Here is a 25,325-nt window from a genome sequence, read left to right as displayed (position 1 = left end):
ATTCTGATTGCGATCCATTACCACTACAGACAGAGATTTTGTTTCACATTGGGTAGCAAACTTGTCAACTATTGAAAGTATATTAATTTGTACTAAAGTTATTGGCATTTCCCATACAAAGTCATAAATAATGGAGCAAAAAAAGTTAAATATCAGCAAATAGTAAAAGCAACCTCATTTCTGTAAAATATTTATTGCTAATGAAGCCTACCATCTATAAAATAGAAATGATTGATTTCAGATTTTTACAAACCTCATTATGTGGCAGACCTGCTGCTGAAAATATAGGAATCTTCTGTCCTCGAGCAATACTGTTCATACCATCTATGGCAGAGATTCCAGTTTGGATCATTTCTTCTGGGTATATACGACACTGTGGATTTATAGGCTGACCTAAAATGCAATTGAACCATAAACTATCTTTACAAAAATTAGGAATCATATCAAGAGTAACATTATTCCACCATGAAGCAACTTTCATTTACAGAGCACCTTTAGTAACAACATGAGACATTTTTGTAGAATGTTGTACAGAATTTGACAATCAGCTACATCAAGAGGTATTAGAACAGATGACCAAAAGCTTGGTCAAAGAGATGGGTTTTTAAAGAGCGTTTTCCAGAAGGACGCAGAAAACTTTAGAGTGGAGATTGACGTGTTTGTGAGCTATGCAGCCGAAGACTTGGCTACCAAAAACTTGGAACGATTAAAATAGATGATTTGCAAGAGGCCAGAATTGGAGGAGTGCAATTGTCTGGAGATTTGTAAAGCTGGAAGGGGTCGCAGGGATACGGAGGGCTAAGGGCAATGACAAATAGAAAAACAAGAGTAAGATTTTTAAAATGCAGCATCACCGTGCTTGGAGTCAATGTAGATCAGTGAGCACATGGATGGGGGAATAGGTGAACCAATCTAATGCAAATTAGGATACAGGCCGCAGCATCAGTAAGTGCCCTTAGTGATGGTGCAGATAGGTGGTCGGAAGCTCTGCTGGGGGGAAATACAAGACCAAGGTTGTAAATGGTCTTGTTTTGCCTCTGCCAGATGCAACAATCTGATAATTTAAAGATAGTGGAAGAGTTGAGGAAGGTGGTAGTGAGGTAGAGCTGGGTGTCATGTAGAAACTGCTATTTTCAGATGTCACCAAGGGACAGCATGTAATGAGAAATTGAAAGGGGGTGGGAATAGAGCCTCGGGAGACTGCAAAGGTAATGGTGAGGGAGTCAGAAGAGGAGCCATTGCAAGTGATTCTCCTGCTGCGACTAGACAGATAAGAATGGCAAGTGCAATCCCACCCAAGTCTTCGACAGGTTTGACAAAGACAGCTGTTGCATAAGCTTAAAACTGGAAGATATGAATTAAAAAAATAAAAACGTGAAAGAAAACAGCAAGTCCTTGATATGGGGATGATAGAAATCAGAGTAGAATGCTGGAACTTTACATTGGGAAAATGAATGCAAATTGAGGCATTGTCTGGTGAGACAGCCAAGGACTTGCAGTTAAATAAATTATATAAGTGGGCAGAGAATAGGCAGTTGGAATTTAATATGGATAATTCTATTAAACACCTTAATGGAAGAATAAATGAGCACAGTGTAAAACTAGCCAAGAATGAAATTTAAATAAAGAGACTAAGAGGTATTATTAGGCTCAGTGCTTCATCTGTTTGGTCGCTGTGAAGTAGCCAAGCATACAGAATGCTCAACTACACTATATCAGGAGAGAACAAGCCAAAGGATCTCACTCAAACAAAGAACAAAGAACAGTACAGCACAGGAAACCGGCCCTTCGGCCCTCCAAGCCTGTGCCGCTCCTTGGTCCAACTAGACCAATCGTTTGTATCCCTCCATTCCCAGGCTGCTCATGTGACTATCCAGCTAAGTCTTAAACGATGTCAGCGTGTCTGCCTCCACCACCCTGCTTGGCAGCGCATTCCAGGCCCCCACCATCCTCTGTGTAAAAACGTCCCTCTGATATCTGAGTTATACTTCGCCCCTCTCAGCTTGAGCCCGTGACCCCTCGTGATCGTCACCTCCGACCTGGGAAAAAGCTTCCCACTGTTCACCCTATCTATACCCTTCATAATCTTGTACACCTCTATTAGATCTCCCCTCATTCTCCGTCTTTCCAAGGAGAACAACCCCAGTCTACCCAATCTCTCCTCATAGCTAAGACCCTCCATACCAGGCAACATCCTGGTAAACCTTCTCTGCACTCTCTCTAACGCCTCCACGTCCTTCTGGTAGTGCCGTGACCAGAACTGGACGCAGTACTCCAAATGTGGCCTAACCAGCGTTCTATACAGCTGCATCATCAGACTCCAGCTTTTATACTCTATACCCCGTCCTATAAAGGCAAGCATACCATATGCCTTCTTCACCACCTTCTCCACCTGTGTTGCCACCTTCAAGGATTTGTGGACTTGCACACCTAGGTCCCTCTGTGTTTCTATACTCCTGATGACTCTGCCATTTATTGTATAACTCCTCCCTACATTATTTCTTCCAAAATGCATCACTTCGCATTTATCCGGATTAAACTCCATCTGCCACCTCTCCGCCCAATTTTCCAGCCTATTTATATCCTGCTGTATTGCCCGACAATGCTCTTCGCTATCCGCAAGTCCAGCCATCTTCGTGTCATCCGCAAACTTGCTGATTACACCAGTTACACCTTCTTCCAAATCATTTATATATATCACAAATAGCAGAGGTCCCAGTACAGAGCCCTGCGGAACACCACTGGTGTTGTTCTCTAGACACATTGCATCTTGACAAAACTGTGTCCAGTTGTAATCGCAAATATAGTGGGAGACATTCAGGCAAGGCAGAAGAGCCAGAAAGCTGTTTCCGAAGTTAAGCAAGATGTGAATAAGTATCTACGCTTCATTGATCTTCAGTCTTTCCAGATAAGGCGATCACCTGAGCCCAAAATAACTAATGATCCTATTGCTACTGCTAGTTCCCCCATTGGGAATGATACCAAGGGAAAGAATATCTACAGAAGTTCTTGGGACTACATCCAGGGTCACAGCCAAATTCCAGGATGACATGTACTACCAGCAAGGCATCCATGTCCGCCAGATCACTTTTCCTATTGATTGTGTTGTATATAGTCATGTTGCACAGCCTGTGTATGGAGTATTTTTGATGCTAGGTATAACCATCTCAGTAATTTGTCATTGTGGCCTTGAAGTAAAGGGGAAGGAATAAGTTAAGTAAGTTTATTTATTAGTCACAAGTAGGCTTACATTAACACTGTAATTAAGTTACTGTGAAAGTCTTCTAGTAGCCACATTCTGACGCCTGTTCAGGTTGTCATATATTTGGGGTAATTACACTATTGCGGCATGGCCCCTTTAAGAGAATGGTCATGTGGTCACTCCATAACACCATCCACCCTTCTGGAGGCTTGCCGCCTAGAACTTAACCCTGTAAAAAAACATCTCTGCAATTAAGGGCGTTTGCCGTATTCTGTTCCAACCCTCGCATGGTACCTCTATGTTACTTGTTTTTGCACCCCACACCATCAATACTCCATGACACCAGGCAATTCCTGGTCACTACCAGCAAAACAATCTAATTTGAAAACATTTTTGTTGTTTTCAATACTGTAAAAGCTGCACTTAAAATGCACTTCATAAACTGATACAACATTGTCTTTGAACAGGTAAATTCCTCTATTGATGCACTTCTACCTCCACTCTATTTGGTTGCAAAAAATATGTGGATCATAAGTCCTGTCAGCAGTTATTCATCACTTACATCATTTATATTTCAACAGAGCTAAATGAACCCAAACTTGTCAACTTGTAATGCATATTTACACTAAAAAAATAGAATTAGCCAATAATTTGAATTAAGTAATGGAAAAATGCAACAAAATGAGACTTTAGTGCTTAAAGAATTGAATCAGATATTTGAATTAAGAAACTTTGAACTGAGAGTCCATAGTATGACTGGGACCTGACTTCAAGATTTAAAAAATCAGAGTTAAAAAACTCCTTAAGATTAACCTTAAAGATTTATAGATTACTGAAATTTCTAGAACACAGGCATAAAAAATAACTTTTATTCTGCACATTGTCTGATTTTCTTTGCAGTTTAATTTCCTTGGACCAGAAAATACCACTCACGCTGATAAAGCAGCAATTATAACTTTCTATTGCAATGCATCTTTTTTTCTAGGAAACACACCATCTCCAATTTACAGCCCTTTGCCAATCCAGATTAGCATGCATGCATAGAATCCGAGGCTTTATATACATTAGAGATTGCCACATTAATACACATCAAGCTGTGACCCCATTTTCTTCATAAAACGGAGAATATTAAATAGGTGAATTTTCAGTATTATATTTATCTCAGGTTTTATGACCATCAACTTACCCATAATATCCAGAAAATCTTCAGCCAATACTGTTGGCCCTCTGTCAATGGGCTTCCCCGATCCATTGAACACTCTACCTGTAAAGGAACAGTGTTATTATTACTCAATAGCAAAATTAACATTTTGGAACTGTTATAATTTGAGTAAAATAATTCAAACTACAGATTTATGAAGTGTAAATCGAATGTCAACTCCCTTCCACATTGGTGTCAGGGTGGGCCCTAATTTCAGATTCAGCCAATGTTCACAGTAAAGCTGCACTATTGGTGGAAAGCAAAATGGTTTCATGCAAATACTGCACTCAAAAGTTATTGAATTCAGTTTCTTAAGATACTCTCAAACATGAACAATATCAGATTTCAAATTGTTCTTGTATCCAAGGCTCCTTACAGCAAATCAGTAACTTTAATCCAAACATTTTGAATTTTCAGATATCAACCTGGATATTTTGTTGTAAAAAGGGTAATCAGGAACTCTTGAAAAAGCAAATGCAACTGTGCTTCTCCAGCCTCTTTGCAGCTTTGTTGCTCATTGACATTATAACCTATACTTCATAAACTGAAAAATAGACTAATAACAAAGTTTTCACCATTGTCTATGATTTTACTTTAAAATTGGGGTTATAGATTTGTAGTTAGAGTCATAGAGGTTTACAGCATGGAAACAGGCCCTTCGGCCCAACTTGTCCATGCCGCCCTTTTTTTTTTAAAACCCCTAAGCTAATCCCAATTGCCAGCATTTGGCCCATATCCCTCTATACCCATCATACCCATGTAACTATCTAAATGCTTTTTAAAAGATAAAATTGTACCTGCCTCTACCACTACCTCTGGCAACTTGTTCCAGACACTCACCACCCTCTGAAAAAATTGCCCCTCTGGACACGTTTGTATCTCTCCCCTTAAACCTATGCCCTCTAGTTTTAGACTCCCCTACCTTTGGGAAAAGATATTGACTATCTACCTTGTCTATGCCCCTCATTATTTTTAGACCTCTATAAGGTCACCCCTCAGCCTCCTGCACTCCAGAGAAAGAAGTCCCAGTCTATTCAGCCTCGCCTTATAACTCAATCCATCAAGTCCCGGTAGCATACGAGTAAATCTTTTCTGCACTCTTTCTAGTTTAATAATATCCTTTCTATAATAGGGTGACCAGAATTGCACACAGTATTCCAAGTGTGGTCTTACCAATGTCTTGTACAACTTCAGCAAGACGTCCCAATTCCTGTATTCAATGTTCTGACTGATTAAACCAAGCATGCCGAATGCCCTCTTCACCACTCTGTCTACCTGTGACTCCACTTTCAAGGAGCTATGAACATGTGCCCCTAGATCTCTTTGTTCTGTAGCTCTCCCCAGCTCCCTACCATTAACTGAGTAAGTCCTGCCCTGGTTTAATCTACCAAAATGCATCACCTCACATTTGTCTAAATTAAACTCCATCTGCCATTCGTCAGCCCACTGGCCCAATTGATCAAGATCCCGTTGCAATCGGAGATAACTTTCTTCACTGTCCACTATGCCACCAATCTTGGTGTCATCTGCAAACTTACTAACCATGCCCCCTATATTCTCATCCAAATCATTAATATAAATGACAAATAACAGTGGGCCCAGCACTGATCCCTGAGGCACACCGCTGGTCACAGTCCTCCAGTTTGAAAAACAACTCTCTACAACCACCCTCTGGCTTCTGTCAAGAAGCCAATTTTGTATCCATTTAGATACCTCAGCTTGGATCCCGTGAAATTTAACTTTATGCAACAACCTACCATGCGGTACCTTGTCAAAGGCCTTGCTAAAGTCCATGTAGACAACATTAACTGCACTGCCCTCATCTACCTTCTTGATTACCCCTTCAAAAAACTCAATTAAATTTGTGAGACATGATTTTCCACTCACAAAGCCATGCTGAATGTCCCTAATCAGTCCTTGCATCTCTAAATGCCTGTAGGTCCTGTCTCTCAAAATACCTTCCAACAATTTACCCACCACAGATGTGAGGCTCACTGGCCTGTAGTTCCCAGGCTTTTCTCTACAGCACTTTTTAAACAAAGGCACAACATTTGCCACTCTCCAATCTTCAGGCACCTCACCTTAGTCAAGAGGGCACCAGAATCAAAGTGCAGCACCATAGAAATGGACCATTAAGTCCATCCAGTCTTTATTTCTGCTTTTCTCCAAAAGAGCCACCTCATTCAATCCCACTCTCTTACTCATCCCATTCCCTTGATATTCGCGTTTTTCATTTAAAAAATCTTTTGCTTCAAAAAAAAATGCATTTTGTTGCAACAAAAGACTGTAGCAGATAATTCTACATTGTTATACTCTCCGAAAGGAAAGATTCTTTTTCCTTAACATGTGTGTCTTTGTCACCACCTTATTCAGTGGAAAAGTGCACTAAACAAAAACTAGAGTCCACGAAAAAGAACAGTCAACAACATAAATTAAAAACTGATCCATTTTAATGATCTTCACCTTCTATGCATAATCAAAAACATTCACTGTGACGCCGACCCATTTCTTTTTTGAAAAAGACACTTGTAGAATCCACTTGAGCAGTATTTTAGTCAAACTCAAATAGAACTAAATAGGGTGAAAACAGCCCTTCACATTATTAGCTTCCCCACTTTGAAGTCCCTTCAAGTGTGATTCTCCTCACTAATTCTTAAAATAGTGAGCAAGGAACAGGTTTAAAAACTAAACAAATATGATTTAGTTTCAGCCACAAATAAAATCCAATTTTTTTCAAATTACTATATCATTTTGAAGATCCAAAAGATTCTAATTCCAAATAATTATGCAATTTAAAAATAGATTTTAAAAATACTGTGTATAATCATAGTTCAAAAGCTGCCTTGAAAACTGTTACTAAAATGGAATTTAAATATTTGACAACACTAAGATACACTACAAAATTAAATGAGAGAAACAGGGTGCCATTAGCTAAAATTGACCTACAGCCTATTATTTTCTATTATTATTTATTTCTTATTAATTCATTCTTATTAAAAGATAACAATGCATTAACATTTTAAATGCATGATAGGAATGCCTTTGGTATTTAATGATAATGTTATAATATAAATTATTAATTCTATGGTTATACGAAGAAAGTGTCCTGCAAGTCAGCTTCCAATAGAGAATAGAATTTACTTACCAAGCATATCCTCAGACACAGGTGTGCGAAGTATGTCACCTGTAAATTCACAGGCTGTTTTCTTTGCATCAATACCTGATGTCCCCTCAAACACCTGGGCACAATGAAAAAGGCATTAAAGTACACTTAAGATGTATGAAATTCACCCAAGTTCTTCACTAAATGTTACGAGGGCTCAAGGTGCAGATCATGAGGAAAGATTGCATAACCTAGGCTATTATTCCCTGGAACATGGAACAGGTTTGGCCAACAAGCAGTCCACGGGCCAGAGCTCAGCCCACCATGCCTCTCTAGGCCTCATACCCAAAGACAGATGGACTGAGTGAGAGACTGAGTGCGAGCATGTGGGAAAGGGAAGAGTGAGTGTGTATGCATGTGAGGAAAGACAGGAGCAAGTGTGCATGCATGTGTGATATAAACAGTGTGCGTATGCACATGGAAAAGGGAAGTGAGAGTGCATGAGAGAAGAGGAGAGCAACTGCGTGTGAGAGAGAAAAAGGAGAATGAGTAATTGAGAGAGAGGAAGAGGAGAAGTGCAAGTTTGTGCGCGCATGAGAGGGAAAGAAGAGTGTATGTGAGTGCGCACAAGGGAAAGGGGAGAATGCGTGTGCATACGACAGGGAAATGGGAGAGTGAATGAGTACACGCATGGGAGGGAAAGAGAGGACTGAGTGCGTGCATGTGAGGGAAAGAGGGGACCCAGTTTGTGTGCATGGAAAGGAAAGCGAGTGAATGTACGTGTGCATGAGTAACTTGTGCGCATGAGTAACTTGTGTGCAAGGGAAAGAGGTTGGTGGGCATGGGTGTGTGTGGAGGAATGAGTATGCATGCTTGATGTAAAGAGAGTAAGTGCCTGTGTTTGAGAGAAAGAAGAGAGTGAGTGAGTGCATGTGAGGGAAAGAGGAAAGTGTGTGTGTAAGCAGGAGTATGTGTGCGAGGGAAAGAGGAGAGTGAGGGTGCGAGGAAAAAGAGAGGGTGTGTGTAATGGAAAAAGGAACAAGTGAGTGTGTATGAGAAAGAGGAGAGTGAGTGCCTGCGAGTGAGGGAGAGGAGTGAGTGCGTGCATATGAGAAAAAGGAGAGAGAGAAAGAGGAGAGAAAGTGGAGGGAGGTGGATTTTCAGCCGGCACGTACCAAGGCGAAAATGGGGGCACCAGTGGCAAATCCCATGAGACTGAGAATGTCGGTTGTTGGTGGCGTGATCCCACTCAGATTTTTAGGAGTGGGACAGGTTACCCCGATGCCTGTGTGAGGAAGGTCGCTGCGATGCTCATGGGGGGCGGGGGTTGGTTTCCCGTGTCAGTTCGGGGTGGGGAGGGGTATCCTTTTAATGCAGGTCAGGGAACCCTTTAAAAATTGCACCTCGATCTCTGTGGAACCAACGTAGCTGGCTCCATCAGGCCCTGCCCACTAGAATGACAGCAGAAACCACATCCCCAGATTCGCCGTGCAGAGTGTCAGAGAATCGGGAGAGAAAACTCAGCTGTGCAGTTGGAAAGTTACATGCCGGTTTTCTCACAAACTGACACTTTATCGCAAGATTCTGCTTACTGAGTGCATGAGAGAAAAAGGCACATGAGTACATGTGTGTGAGAGAGGGAGACAGAGAAGAGTGAGTGTGTGCAAGAGAGAAAAAGAGGAACACGTGTTTGTGCATGTGTGAGAGGGAAAGAGTGTGTGCGCGAACATGAGAGACACAGAAAGAGGTTTGTGTGCGAGAGAGCATGAACATGAGAGTTTGCTCAAATTCCTCAGCTACATTTAGTGTGTAATTTTCATACCCCATCAGAGAAAGGACTTGGTCAATATCAGAAAACTATAATTAGAAAGCAAAACTCGAGATATTATAACTATTTCTAATGAAGCAGAGAAAGAGTGGAAAAGGAAAGGCCTGCTGCTCTGGTCAGAATCCATGATGAAGGGAAATAATTTTAAATTGGCATTGAGAGAGTAAGACTGGTTTGAAGAAATTTTTTAAGTGTTGTTCAGAATCTGGAAGCTTCAGTATAGTGGTGGCAGAGATTTTTGTATCTCAAAGGAAATTTGGATACAATTTTAAAATGGAGCAAGATACAGCGTAACTATTTGAGGAAAGAGTAAGACAATGAAATGTGTTTTGGATTGACCAAGCACAATGAACTGAATGGTCTCATTCTGTACTATTAACCCTTTTGTTTGTTTTGGCTTCAGGAAGGAATTGGAGGGTAGCTGGTGGAGGAATCAAACCGTTGAGATAGTATCATAGAATCCCTACAGTACAGAAGGAGGCCATTTGGCCCAACGAGTCTGTACCGACCACAATCCCATCCAGGCCCTATTCCCGTAACCCTCATTTACTCTGCTAATCCCCCTGAAATTAGGGTCAATTTAGCATAGCCAATCAACCTAACCTGCACATCTTTGGACATCAGTATCAGAGGTATGAGGTAGTGTTGTAAACAGATATAGTTGTGATGTTTGAATTTCAGGTCAACATAGCGTAGCAGCTTTCAACAGTGCAAAATGATAGTGTATGCAGGCAAATCCACGGCACAAGTCCAAGGAATGGATACAGACGCCAGATTACATTGATGTGGTTCCCAGTCACTTAATGAATATACTGCAAAATTAAACCATACAAAGAGGATTTAAGATTTAATCCTTCATCTTTGAGCAGCTAACTGGTCTCAACAAGAGGAGTGATGATAACACTGTACCTCAGGAACCAAGATTAGAGATAAAAATTGGTCCGAACACCAATTGGAATACAGAACATTGTGCATTCAAGCAAAGTATTGCCTTTGGCTCTATGGCTTCTAACTGCACTTGAACAGCTAACTTGCATTGATTATTCAGACTCGTAATACATTGCCCATTTAAGGTGCCAGATCTCTGGGATCACATGCCAGCATTAATCTCTGCCTTGGGAAAAGGCTGGATGAAAATAATTTAAAGAACAAAATATAACAATGCATTTTCCAAGACATGAAAACAACGTTAAACATTTAAAAAGTTAAAAGATTTTGAGCAATGAAGATGGTTTGAAATAAGGACTGTGTTTTAAGTTAAAAAGTTAATATGTTAAATATAGATAATGTACTGTGAAAAACTGAAGTAAACACAACAGAGCAACTTTTCTCACTACCCACTCCCTATATTGTCCCTTAGTGTCAGGAGGATTAGCAGGGCAAGTACATGGGGTTATGAGTCTAGGGCCTAGGTGAGATTCTTGTCGGCGTAGACTCAATGAGTCGAATGGCCACCTTCTGGACTGCAGGGATTCTATGATTCTATCAACTGTGATGGGTTGGAATGAGACTTCAAAACCAAGGAGACACTTGAAACATTTCAGGAAAACGTCCAAACGAGTTCTTCAAAGTACAGAGATAATTAGATGATTTAATCAATAAATTTACTAAACATTCATTCCAATGTTATACTATTCAAACTCCTACCTGTACTACAGCCTTACTGCCACTAACTTCCAGAACTTGTCCACTTCGGATGGATCCATCAGGAAGGGTCAAATGTACAATCTCTGCATACCTTGGAAACTAACAGCAAAGAAAAATAAACACTTGAGTTTTAGCTGAGAATTCATATAAATCCAGATAAATTACAAAATTCCAAACACCACTTTAATTCAATTTTAATATTCGAATGTTGGAAGAATTTACCAAAAGCACAAATTGTACACTAGCTGAACAATAGTAATAACTTAATATTTATATCAAGAGAGAATTTTGCATAGAATTGATATGCTTTGGAGGACTGCGCAGTTGTACCTACACCACATGGACAATAACATTCAAGATGTGGCTTACCACCATCAAGGGCAATTAGGGTTGGGCATTAGTCTTTCCAGCAATATCCACATCCCATGAATTGAAAAAAAGTTGAAGTTTATACGATGCTGCTGCTGATTTTTGCAAATGTCAACACTCATTACTAGTTCTTGTCAGTCCTATTTCACCTCATTCCCACATATTTCCTGCTCTAAATACAACACTTGAACGCATGCTGATTCAAACATGGTCATTAGTTATTTGCATTTTTATTGCTCGGCAACCAAATAACTTCAGATGATAAAGGACATTTTACTTAAGTATCTAAATTTAGATTCAGCTGTAGTAAGACCAATTGAATAGACAGTGGTGCTAATTAGGAGTTGTTTTATAAGCACTCTATTGAAATCCTGATATCAGCACAACCTTTCTTGGCAAAACATTTTAGTTATTATTTTGTTAGGGTTCAAACTTATGACTGACATTCAGAATTACCCACATTAAGTTTTTACTGTGATAAATACCTTTACTTGGTCCAAAATCACCAGTGGTCCATTAACGCCAGACACAGTCTTGTATGCTATTAGAAATAAAATTCACAAGAGAATGAGAGCTCAATTCAGATATGTCATCAAACTCAATGCAAAATACAATAAACAAACAGATTACCAATCTAATGCTTTTGTAATGTTAAGCCTGCAAGTAAAACTAAATACAGTTGGTATAAACATATGGATTCAATTTTTACATTTTCACTGTCTGCTATTGCAGGGCAAAAGCACAACATAACACTTGCCAATATATCCAGTTTCTTTGAAATCTGTTGTTGTCTGTTTACTAAAGGATTTCCTTTCTGCATCAGCATGGTTACAGAGACCATTTTTAATGGAGTTTAATGAAAAATAAGATCCATAGAATATTTCAATTGCTGGTCAAGCCCTACAGCAATAGCATAATTCACCATTTGATGGAGTAGGCACAATGGCATTACTGTTGTATGGGTGGTCAACTGAGTCTCATAGAATTGCAGGAAAAGGAACTTTTGCAGCATGATTTTGATACTTTATCAAAATGCAAAACTGCTTTATTAATATTGAACTGCAACTCTGGCTAGTTCTCTCAGGTGAAGCAGCACTACAGGGAGAGACACAAGCTATTACCTTGCTTTTTTTCCCCTTTACATGGGAAAATATTAACCATGCAGACACAGGAGACAATTTGACTATGGTTGACATTTGTTTCTGATCAGCCTTCTCTCACATCTGTGGTGGCTGAAGTAAGGAGTGCATTGTTTCGATAGGCCTCTATCACGCTTTGCTTTTTGTGTAATCCGTCAATCTCTTCACCGATATCAAAGCTGCAAGGAAATTAGAACAGACCAGCTCTACTGCAGTGCACTAAAGCTTAGCGGGGTGCATCCACTATGCAACTAATTAGGCTGCAGCCAACAGAATAAACCTGTCAATGTTCGCTTGCTGTTTCCCACACACCTGCATTTCATTCACTAATAAGCAAACATCGGGAGAAGCAAGGCAAACTGCTCGAGCATGAAAACCATATAACAGTGTTGCAATCAACTAAAGTATTTCTAGTTTCCTTTTAAAAGTTGCATAACACTCAAACTAAGGAATACTCCTGAACCGGACAATCCATTCAGTTACTTACTGAGAAAGTAATATTGCTAAATCTACTGTAAATAGTCCTAAACACAGAACATTTAATTCTATTAATTTTTCAAAAAGCTTCAGGTTAATCATCTTGAGTGGATCTTTCATCTTTATAACGTTCTTCCCAGTCTGCCTTGGACATTTTTTTTTAAAGTACCAATTTGCCAGTGCAGAGATCTTCAGTGTGACCACTCAACAACGCACAATTAAACCTGAACAATGACTAATGGGGAAATAAGTTAACCAGGTATTGCAGCAAATAGGGAAGAGGTACCATTTATAGCAATAAACTTAATTTCAGGTCATTGAATGGTGCATTTGATATATTTAACTACACAATTTATAGTGCTAAATATATGTTTTTGACATGGGTTTCATTATTAGTACAATAAGTGATAGCCAACTGGCTGAAGAACAAAACATTTAATTCAGACAAAGTTTAAAAAGAAACTCAATACCGCAAATTCAATATTTTGCTGTCAAGGCAGATATTAATTTTTTAAATATATAATTTGAAATGTATTTAATATAATGAAAACATATATAATTTTCCACGTGGAGTATGAAATTGGATTAGGTGATACAAGTGTTCACTCTAATGCCATGTTTAATATAAAGAAAGCATTTTACATTGTTTTGAAATTAGATGGAGTTTAGACTCCTTGCACAATTTAATTCAGTAGTATCCCCCCACCCCCCCATCCCATCCATCAGGAAGCACCATTTCAATTATAAATAAAAACTCTCTCCACCCCTTCCCCACTTGAGCTCAAGTACACAGCCCCCTGTTTAACATGCAGCTCCTGAGCAGGTCACAAGGCCGCCTGTTCAGCTGCCAGCAGCTTTTGTGTACAAAGATGTTAATTGGTTCTAATCCCTTCATAGAAGCTGTTTTGGTAGCCTGACCCAGCACCCTGAAGGACACCTTGGTGTGAAATACTAAGAACCCATTCAAGTAGGAGTGAAAGAAAGCAGTGTGCATTCCAACACATTTGATTTAAAAGGCTGGAGGGTACAGCATCATTCTAAAACTGAATAAATCTTGCAAGTTGTGGTAACAGTGAAGTATGCTCTCTTCCGAGATGTAACCTAATAAGAGTGCCAAAACTTTAAAACTTTCAAAATAATATGGCCAAATTACAGAACATTTTACATATTACCCAAATCAAAACTAAATTGCAATACTAGGTCAGTTCAGTTTATATACATCATAGTCTCAATCATGCTAATCTTGCTAAGTCAAGAATATCCTTATATACAGTTTATTGAAAAGGTTCTTGTGTCAGATCTGCTTTGCTTTTTCCATTATCCCCCAATAGCATGTTAAAAAAAATACCAGCACCGCCCCCACACCCAAACATACTGTCCTTCCCTCTTTCCACCCCAATCTTACTACGAAAGAGGCTCATTAGCCATTATTATTATTCTAACCCTGCATTATGGCACTAAATTTGGTATTTTTAGGGTTTTAAGGCTTCCATTCATTTGGCAGCTAGTTAACTAGGCAGGACACCAATTTAAATGAGTTTATGGATTTGTAACACTTCAGAGTTATATTTCACAATGCCGTACCAAGATGTTAAATAAACTTAAATACTCAACTGGTAACATCATTCTATTGAAGTTGTGGTTCATTAAGATGTTATCTGATTGTGATATTTACATTAAACTAGCAATGTGAAATACAAGAACAGTTTCCATGTACAAAAAGAGTTAAAAATCTTATGAGAGGATTTTTAAAACCAACAGCATTAACCATAAATCTATTTTCAGAAATAGATTCATAGTTAAAAGCAGAGCAAGAATAGAGGGTCAGTAGGTCAAAGCTAGCAGTTTAAACATTGCTTGTGCTCAGGTCACGGGTTTGGTTCTATACGGCCATTTAGATATTACACACGTAAAAAGATTCAAGTTATTGTATATGGATTTGTCCTTGTAACAGGAAGTGATTTTTCAATACAACTCAATTTCTAAAATGATGCTCTTATACTTATTATTTTTTATTTATTAGTGTCACAAGTAGGCTTACATTAATGCTGCAGTGAAGTTACTGTGAAAGTTCCCTAGTCACCACACTCTGGCGCCTGTTCAGGTACATCGAGGGAGAATTTAGCATGGTCAATGCACCTACTCAGCATGTCTTTCGGACTGTGGGAGGAAACCAGAGCACCCGGAGGAAACCCACACAGACACGGGGAGAACGTGCAGACTCCGCACTGACAGTGACCCAAGCACTTGAAAGATCTTTTGCTCATTAGTAACTTCCAGTGACAACATTCATGTTTTAAGATGACCTATGAAGTGGTGGTATTCTGTCTTGAGGACACATTTGGTGAAGTGGGAGTAACAAAGTTGACATGCATTGTGATAATTAAAGATAATAAAACTTAATTTGCCCAAGTAATTAATTTTGGTCTACTTATATAAACAGCTCCAGTCTTTGGTATGCTTATTGAGGAGGAATTTTAGGAAAAGCAGTTTTATGTAGATATTTTCTTCAACAGATCTGGAACATGATGACGCATTAGCAGCTGGGGGTACACTTTTTCCAAATTTAACTTGGGAAATATTGTTTCCCTACAAAATTGGAAATGAAAATCAAACTGATTCTTCTAGATTACAATCTGCAAACCAATTCAAAGGCAGCTGTTAAATGCATACATGGTGAAATTTCTACTCAATTCTCTGACATCAGTACATTGAAAAAGGGGGCACATTATTATGCCTGTTAGGAATATGAGAGCAGGAGTATGCCATTCAGTCTATCGGGCCTCCTGCGCCTTTCAAGCAGATCATGGCTGATCATCTACCTCTATGCCATTTTCCCCCACTATCTCTATATCCTTTTGATGTAATTAGTATCCAGAAATCTATCAATTTCTGTCAGGAACATGCTCATTGATTAAACTTCCACAGCCCTCTGGAGTAGTGATTTCCAAAGATTCGCCACCCTCCGAATGAAGAAATTCTTCCTTATCTCAGGCTTAAATAGCCTGCCCCTTATTTGGAGACTGTGTTCCCTGGTTCTAGACTCACCAGTAAGAATTTTAACAACACCAGGTTAAAGTCCAACAGGTTTATTTGCTGGCAAATGCCATTAGCTTTCGGAGCGCTGCTCCTTCGTCAGATGGAGTGGATATCTGCTCTCAGACATCCACTCCATCTGACGAAGGAGCAGCGCTCCGAAAGCTAATGGCATTTGCTACCAAATAAACCTGTTGGACTTTAACCTGGTGTTGTTAAAACTCTTACTGTGTTTACCCCAGTTCAACGCCGGCATCTCCACATCTAGACTCACCAGCCAGGGGGAAAAAACTATCCCTATCTACCCTGTCACACCCTCTACGAAGTTTGTAAGTTTCAATGAGGTCACCTTTTATTCTATGAAATTCAAGAGTACTGGCCCAGTTTGCTCAATCTTTCCTCATATAACAAGGCTCCCATCCTAGGGATTAGTCTGGTGGATCTCTGTCGCACTCCCTCTATAGCAAATACATTCCTCCATGGACAAGATGACCAAATTGTACATATCAGTTCAGGTCTCACCAAGGCTCTAAACAATTGCAGCAAGACATTGTTATTCCTGTACTCAAATTCCCCAGTGATAAAGGGCAACATACCATTAGCCTTCCTAATTGCTTGCTGTGACTGCATGCTAGCTTTTAGTGACTCATGAACAAGGACACCAAGGTCCCTTTAGACACCAACACTTCCCAACCTCTATTTAAGAATTACTCTGCCCTTCTGTATTTTTATCTAAGTGGGTAACTTCACACTTACTCACATTATATTTCATCCGCTATGTCCTTGCCCACTGACTTAACCTGCCCAAGTCCCCTTCAAACCCTTTCAACCTCCTCAATTTATGTTCTCAGCTGGTTTTGTCATCAAATTTGGGACTATTTCATTTTGTCCCCACATCAAAATCATTTATATATTGTGAACAGCTGTGGCCCAGCACTAATCCTTGTGGTAGGTACAAGTCACAGCCTGTGATCCTGATAATGACTCATTTATTCCTACTTTGTATTCTGTTAACCAATTTTCAATCCACACTAGTATATTAACTTTTGTTTACTAACCTCCTATGTGGAACCTTATCAAAAGCCTTCCAAAAATCCAAATATGCCACATCCACTGGTTGTCCTTTATCTATGCTACAAGTAACTTCCTCAAAAACTGCAACAGGCTTGTCAAACATGATTTCCCTTTCATAAATCCATGCTCCATAAATCTGCCCATTGTCATTTTCTAAGGTGGGGCATTCTCCGTGCTGTGCAACTGCTCACCATTGGCCAGCAGCAGGATCTTCTGATCCCACCACTATCCCTGCTGCCAGAGGCTCACTGTTGGCAGGGCCAGAAGATCCCACTGAATGGCCGAAATATTCAGGTCCAAGTGCCAAATCACATCCTTTATAATAGACTCTAACTGACATCTAGCTAACAGGTCTATAATTTTTAGCTTTCTCTATCACTCTCTTTTTAAATAGTGGAATCACATTTTCTACTTCCTAATTTGCAGGAACCTTTCCAGGATTCATAGAATTTTGAAAGATAACTATCAATGCATCCATTATCTCCATAGCCATCTCCATCAACATTCTGGGATATAACTCATCCAGCCCTGTGCATTTATCAACCTCCAATTCAATTAATTTTGAGTGCCACCTCTTTATTAATACTAATTTTATTCAGTACATTATTTTCACATGTCCCTTGTTTCCTTAGAATTTCTGGGAGATTTTCTGCATCTTCATCCCTGAAGTCAGACACAAAGTAACTATTCAGTTTCTCCACCATTTCCCTATTCCCCATTATGAATTCTCCTGTCTCTGCCTGTAATGGACACACATTTGTCCTCATTAATCTTTTCCTTTTTACATACCTAAAAAAGCTTATACAGTCTGCCTTTATGTATCTTGCTAGCTTGCACTGATATTCTCTTACAGTCATTGAGGTTTACAGCATGGAAACAGGCCCTTCGGACCAACTTGTCCATGTGCCCTTTTTCATGACTAAGCTGGTCCCAATTGCCCACGTTTGGCCCATATCCCTCTATACCCATCTTACCCATGTAACTGTCTAAACGCTTTTTAAAAGACAAAATTGTACTGGCCTCTACTACCATCTCTGGGCAGCTCGTTCCAGACATTCACCATCCTCTGAGTGAAACAATTGACCCTCTGGATGCTTTTGTATCCCTCCCCTCTCACCAGAAACAAATGCCCTCTAGTTTTAGACTCCCCTACCTTTGGGAAAGGATGTTGACTATCTAGCTGATCAATGCCCCTCATTATCTTATAGACCTCTATAAAATCACCCCTCAGCCTCTTACGCTCCAGGGAAAAAAGTCCCAGTCTATCCAGCCTCTCCTTATAACTCAAACTATCAAGCCTTGGTAGCATCCTAGTAAATCTTTCCTGCATTCTTTCTAGTTTAATATCCTTTCTATAATAGGGTGACCAGAACTGTACACAGTATTCCAAGTGTGGCCTTACTAATGTCTTGTACAACTTCGACAAGACATCCAACTCCTGTATTCAATGTTCTGACCAAGGAAACCAAGCATGCCGAATACCTTCTTCACCACCCTGTCCACCTGTGACTCCACTTTCAAGGAGCTATGAACCTGTACCCCTGATCTCTGTTCTATAACTCTCCCCAATGCCCTACCGTTAACTGAGCAAGTCCTGCCCTGGTTCGATCTGCCAAAATGCATCACTCGCATTTATCTAAATTAAACTCCATCTGCCATTCATGAGCCCACTGGCCCAATTGATCAAGATCCTGGTGTAATCTTAGATAACCTTCTTCATTGTCCACTATGCCACCAATCTTAGTGTCATTTGCAAACTTACTAACCATGCCTACTAAATTCTCATCCAAATCACTGATATAAATGACAAATAACAGTGGACCCAGCACCGATCCCTGAGGCACACCACCAGTCACAGTCATCCAGTTGAAAAACAACCCTCTACAACCACCCTCTGTCTTCTGTCATCAAGCCAATTTTGTATCCCATTGGCTACCTCACCCTAGACCCCATGAGATTTAACCTTATGCAACAACTCACCACGCAATATCTTGTCAAAGGCTTTGCTAAAGTCCATGTAGACACATCAACTGCACTGCCCTCATCTACTTTCTTGGTTATCCCTTCAAATAACTCAATCAAATTCATGAGACATGATTTTCCACTCACAAAGCCATGCTGACTATCCCTAATCAGTCCTTGCCTCTCTAAATGCTTGTAGATCCTGTCTCAAAATATCTAACAGCTTACCCACTACAAATATTAGGCTCACCAGCCTGTCGCTCCCAGGCTTTTCCCTGTAGCTCTTGTTAAAGGCACAACATTTGCTAACCCTCCAATCTTCAGGCACCTCACCTGTGGCTGTTGATGATTCAAATATCTCTGCTAGGGGACCCGCAATTTCCTCCCTAGCCTCCCACAATGTCCTGGGATACACTTCATCAGATCCCGGGGATTTATTTACCTTGATGCGCTTCAAGCACCACCTCCTCTATAATATGTACACTCCTCAAGACATCACTATTTATTTCCCTAAGTTCCCCAACAACTTCTCCCTTTATCAGTTTCTTGGGTTTTCCTTTGCTGGATTCCAAATTGCTCCAAATCCTCAGGCTTACTTTCTCCGGCAACGTTATAAGTGCCTCCCTTTGATCTAATGCAATCTTTAACCTATTTTATTAGCCACAGTTGATTCACCTTTCCTTTTGGTTTTTGTGCCTTCTTGGAATGTACATTTGTTGTAGACCATGTAATACTTCTTCGTTAAATACTAGCCATTACCTGTTGGCCAACTAATAGCGGTGTCCTAATCCACTATAGTGATTGATCATATGTAGTTCACTTTTACATCTCTGGAAGAGGAGAAACAGTTTCTACATTTTCAAAATGTTTGAGAGAGCACCATTGCGGAAGTATAAATGGGTTGCTGCAAAGCTATTTTAAACTGTCAATTTATGATGAATGAAAACAAAAACTGAATAGGTTGCAAAGCTCATACGCTATGATTAATGTTGATTTCCATACCTATTGGAATATTCTGTGAATTAATTTACTTCACAGAATATTTACGAGGACACAACGTCAAAATATCACTCCTTCATCTGCAGTGCTCATGAATTTAATAAAACTGAAAAAACAAACAGTGGCTATGCCTTTATTTAAAAATGCATCAATTTAGTTGCAAGATATCTCTCTCACTCTCTATCTAGCAGTCCCTTGAGGCGAGGATGCTTGCCATGGAACCTTTAATACACAGATGAAATCACCAAGTGAAATTAATGCAAGTGTTAGTAAATTTCACAGCCGAATACATTTTTGTACCATTCAAACATTTTAGTTTAGTGCTCTTTCAAAATCAACCATGGAAACAAAGACAAAGCAGCTTAACCATTTCACTACCCCCCCCCCCCTCCCCCCTCCACACACACAACCATCTCTGAATGATTTCAAAACAAAAGTCAAGAAGCTGCCAGAGGATTAATTAGATCCCGTTTCAGTGCAGTGTTAGCTTTGAATAATTTTTCTTTTGCTTTATATTCCATATAAATCCAAGTTATTTCTTGGGCATTAATATACAGGCAGCTATATATAAGCTATTGAGCCCCTCAAGCCTGTTCTGCCATTCAATTATGTCATGGCTGAACTTTACACAGCCCACATTTATTGATTTTGATCCATATTCCTTTATATCTATATCTAATAAAAATCTATCCATTTCAGTCTGAAAGCTTAAAATGACCCAGCAAACACAGCTGTTTACTGGGCGGAGAAGAGGAAGAGGAAGCATTTGGAAAGAGAGTTCAAGATTTCCACTAACTTTTGTATGAACTACTTCCTGATTTCATGCTTGAATGGTCTGGTTTAAATTTTAAGATTATACCTGTTGTTTTGGTTTTCCCTGCACAGGAAATAGATTGTCCTTATTGAACAAAAACAAAGAACAAAGAAAATTACAACACAGGAGCAGGCCCTTCGGTCTTCCAAGCCTGCACCGACTGAACTAAAACTCCCTACCCTTCCGGGGACCATATCCCTCTATTCACATCCTATTCATGTATTTGTCAAGACGCCCCTTAAAAGTCATGACCGTATCCGCTTCCACTACCTCCCCCGGCAACGGGTTCCAGGCACCCACTACTCTCTGTGTAAAAAATCTGCCTCGTATATCTCCTTTAAACCTTGCCCCTCGCACCTTAAACCTGTGCCCCCTAGTAATTGACTCTTCCTCCCTGGGAAAAAGCTTCTGACTATCCACGCCTCTCATAATCTTGTAGATTTCTATCAGGTCGCCCCTCAACCTCCGCCGTTCCAGTGAAAACAAACCAAGTTTCTCCAACCTCTCCTCGTAGCTGATGCCCTCCATACCAGGCAACATCCTGGTAAATCTTTTCTGTACCCTGTCCAAAGTCTCCACATCCTTCTGGTAGTCTGGCGACCAGAATTGAACACTATATTCCAAGTGCGGCCTAACTAAGGTTCTATAAAGCTGCAACATGACTTGCCAATTTTTAAACTCAATGCCCCAGCCAATGCAGGCAAGCATGCCGTATGCCTTCTTGACTACCTTCTCCACCTGCATTGCCACTTTCAGTGACCTGTGTTCCTGTACACCCAGATCCCTTTGCCTATCAATACTCTTAAGGGTACTGCTATTTACTGTATATTTCCTATCTGTATTGGTCCTAGTTAAGCCTTTTATTAGCTCACCTCTCAATCTTCTACACTTTAAAGAAAAGCAGTCAAGTTCATAAAACCAGTCCTCGATTTACTCTTTAACTCCCAGCATTCTGTTGAATTTGCATTACATCACTTCCAGTGTCAATATATCCTTCCTGAGATGCAGCATCCAGAACTGTACACAGTGCCGCAGCCTGACTGAAGCATTTTACAGCTGAAACACACAACAGTAATTTAACCAACAGTGTAACAGCCAAACTGTAACTAAAACTGGAGATGCTTACAAGCTTCAGTAGAGGCCAGGATATCAGCCTTAAGCCATAGGTTTTCAAACTAGGGTCTCAGATTTCTGCATTTGTTGATTTAGTAGCATGATGCTAATTTGCCAGTTTTTTGGCCCAGTTTAGCATCAGTTTGAAAGGCTATTTAGAAACTGCAGCCTAGCTATAATTAATTAGAATTATCAAGCCATTAACTGCCTTAATTTGGGGAAACTTACCTCGATAAATTCTCAAAATTATGAATCTCTGTCACAAACAACTGCTCTGCTTTTAGTCTGAATGTCATTAGTTCTTAACAAAACTGTGGCCAGGAATCTGTCCTGATGTGAACACTTGCCACAATAGGAAATTACAGAAATGCAGATCTTATTGGGAAAGTTGCTTCTTGGGAACACATTACATTACCACTTCTCTTAAATAAACTGAACTATTAAATTATTTTTGTCAATCGTATTTTCTAATACTCATGCCTGATACACTTCCTAAAAACTAGCATGGGATATTTTTCTACATTAAAGGTGTTTTATATATAATAAATGCAAGTTATGTAAGCATGAAACAAAATAAAGAAACATTGCAAGATTTGCAATCATAGAATCCTAAAGTGCAGGAGGCCGCCATTCAGCCCATCGAGTCTGTACCAACTCTCAGACAGAACCATAAGACCATAAGACCATAAGACATAGGAGCGGAAGTAAGGCCATTCGGCCCATCGAGTCCACTCCACCATTCAATCATGGTTGATTTCAACTCCATTTACCCGCTCTCTCCCCATAGCCCTTAATTCCTCGAGAAATCAAGAATTTATCAATTTCTGTCTTGAAGACGCTCAACGTCTCGGCCTCCACAGCCCTCTGTGGCAATGAATTCCACAGACCCACCACTCTCTGGCTGAAGAAATTTCTCCTCATCTCTGTTCTAAAGTGACTCCCTTTTATTCTAAGGCTGTGCCCCCGCGTCCTAGTCTCCCCTGTTAATGGAAACAACTTCCCTACGTCCATCCTATCTAAGCCGTTCATTATCTTGTAAGTTTCTATCAGATCTCCCCTCAACCTCCTAAACTCCAATGAATATAATCCCACGATCCTCAGACGTTCATCGTATGTCAGGCCTACCATTCCTGGGATCAGAACATCTTACCCCAGGCCCTATCCCCTTCAGATCACTTTTATTTTTACACTTCTTGGCCTGGTTTGTTACTTCTTTTATATATAAAGGGAGTTGCACTTCAGAAGTTATTAAAATGTTTGTACATAAAAAGATTTTTCTTCAGAACTGAATTCGGTTTCTCTCTCCACAGATGCTGGCGGACTGGAACTTTTACTGCACTTTGTTTTTATTTCAGATTTCCAGCATCTACAGTATTTTGCTATTATAATAAAAAGATTTTCCTCTTGCATTGCAATTCTGTCACAGGGAATGCACCAAAGCACTTATGTTCCTTATTGCAGGTATCAAATCACATGCTACATGAAGAAAATAAGGGAAACAAAGACGTATAATAACATGGATCAAGTAATAATGGAATAACTTATATTCAGATAGCTGATTTATTTTCCATTTCCACATTGATTGCACTGTAAGAGATGCAGCAAAGAACAGCTCGATCCAACTGAAGGCTTTTCATGTATGCTACAATACAGACACCTAAATTCTGCATTAAGTAAAGCCAACCATCTGCTCAATTACGCTATATGACTTTAGTGAAATCCACGCATTCCGGTGAAATCACGTGCAAAGTAGAACTGACATAATGAGAACATACCAGATTACAATAGAGGAAAACATGACAATCACCCAGTCTATTTATTCTATCGACAATATGTGCAAAAGATCATAGGACTTCCATAATTACCACTTTTCAAATGAATAAAAAAAAGGTTACATTAAAAGCAACAGAACTTGCTTAATTTCACAGAAGCATGAATAGACATGTTATATTCCCCTCCCAGTATTAAAGAGCCTGACATTCTGAGGGCAAATTTGATTTTATGCCTTTTCAATATGTCTGCATGTGTTGTAGTACAAGTCTCTTTGTTGCAGAATGTCCTTGAAGATTGCCGATTTTATTAGGATTATGACTCTCATACGCGTATGATTCTCAACTTTCAGTAGAAATCTCCTGTTCCTTCCTCCCCCCACCCCTTCATAATTGACTTTCCTCTCTTCCTCTTTAAAATGCTGTCTTCTTCATAGGAGTCCTGGCTGTCCTGTCTGGAGACAATACACATCTCTTTAACCTGTCTTAATGCTCTCTCCACTCACATTGTTTGTACCTTTAAGACTTGATTAGCTGTAAGTATTCGCATTCCAACCATTATTCTGTAAATTGAGTTTGTGTCTTTATGTGCCCTGTTTGTGAACAGAATTCCCACTCACCTGAAGGAGCTTAAGGCTCCGAAAGCTTGTGGCTTTTGCTACCAAATAAACCTGTTGGATTTTAACCTGGTGTTGTTAAAACTTCTTACTGATCTTCATAGGATACATGGATGCAATCCAGTATTTCACCCAGTTAGCTATTATGTGCATGCAAATTGAGCCAAGCTATTTTGGTGGATGGTGCAGAGGAGTGGGGGAAGAGAAATTCCAATGAGCCGAATGTTGTGTGTGTGTCTACAACTGCGCAGGAGTCATGGGACACCATCCTTGTGGTTTCTCCAGTGAGCAGCATAGTTGAAGGGTGCTCCCTGTCCGTATGGCTCAGTTAATTACTACATTAACACTCTGCACTGGGAACAATTACTTGAACGCTGTAACAAAGAAACATTTGTCACAATACTAGTTATAGCTGTAATATCAGTTTATGCCATTCAAGAACTACATCCGTGATATAATCTATTTACATAAGGGCATTAGAACAATGCAACAAGGCAAGAGCACCAAAACATGAGCTAGTACTGTACACAGTCAATTATCACTCAAAGCAACAGATTTTAGAACACTGTAGAGGTTGTATAGACTGATAAGGGACTAACTAACAAGTAGAAAGGTTTATTCAACAATCTTAGCAGATCCTACATGCTGTGTGTCTGTCCATGCTGGGAGAGAACTCCTGCGCTACTGGCATGTCACTTCCTGCGTCAATGTCATCCCGATGTACACGTGACCACCTGGTCTACATCTTCCCCATTGGGACAAATTACACTACAGGCATAAAACAATGTAGGACAGCACTGACAGGTTATAAACTATTTCCAATGTACAGTGCACAAACTTAGGCAATAGAACATAAACTATTTACAATATGCAGAACGCTGACTTGGACTGCCAAACCTGCAGCACAACCCATCACGTCTCTTCCCTGCCCCCCTCCCACCCACTTCTTGCAAAAAACAGCCCACATGTAGTCTA

The 25,325-nt window shown here is 39.9% G+C and overlaps 1 protein-coding gene across 1 annotated transcript in view; it reads right to left on the bottom strand.

The window, feature by feature from the left end:
• The window catches only part of atp6v1ba (ATPase, H+ transporting, lysosomal, V1 subunit B, member a), a 78,645-nt gene that overhangs the window by 30,957 nt on the left and 22,363 nt on the right, over positions 1–25,325 (bottom strand). The window contains exons 2-6 of the mRNA XM_078223250.1: positions 11,836–11,891; positions 10,982–11,080; positions 7,549–7,642; positions 4,389–4,466; positions 254–393 (exon numbers count right to left, since the gene is read on the bottom strand). Coding sequence (XP_078079376.1) covers positions 254–393; positions 4,389–4,466; positions 7,549–7,642; positions 10,982–11,080; positions 11,836–11,891 — 467 coding nt within the window. The remainder of the gene's footprint in view (positions 1–253; positions 394–4,388; positions 4,467–7,548; positions 7,643–10,981; positions 11,081–11,835; positions 11,892–25,325) is intronic.

The sequence above is a fragment of the Mustelus asterias genome, chromosome 11 (assembly GCF_964213995.1).
Source record: "Mustelus asterias chromosome 11, sMusAst1.hap1.1, whole genome shotgun sequence".
NCBI classification, from domain to species: domain Eukaryota; kingdom Metazoa; phylum Chordata; class Chondrichthyes; order Carcharhiniformes; family Triakidae; genus Mustelus; species Mustelus asterias.
Note: the sequence above shows the minus strand (reverse complement) of the source record. Positions and strands in the feature narration are given on the sequence as shown.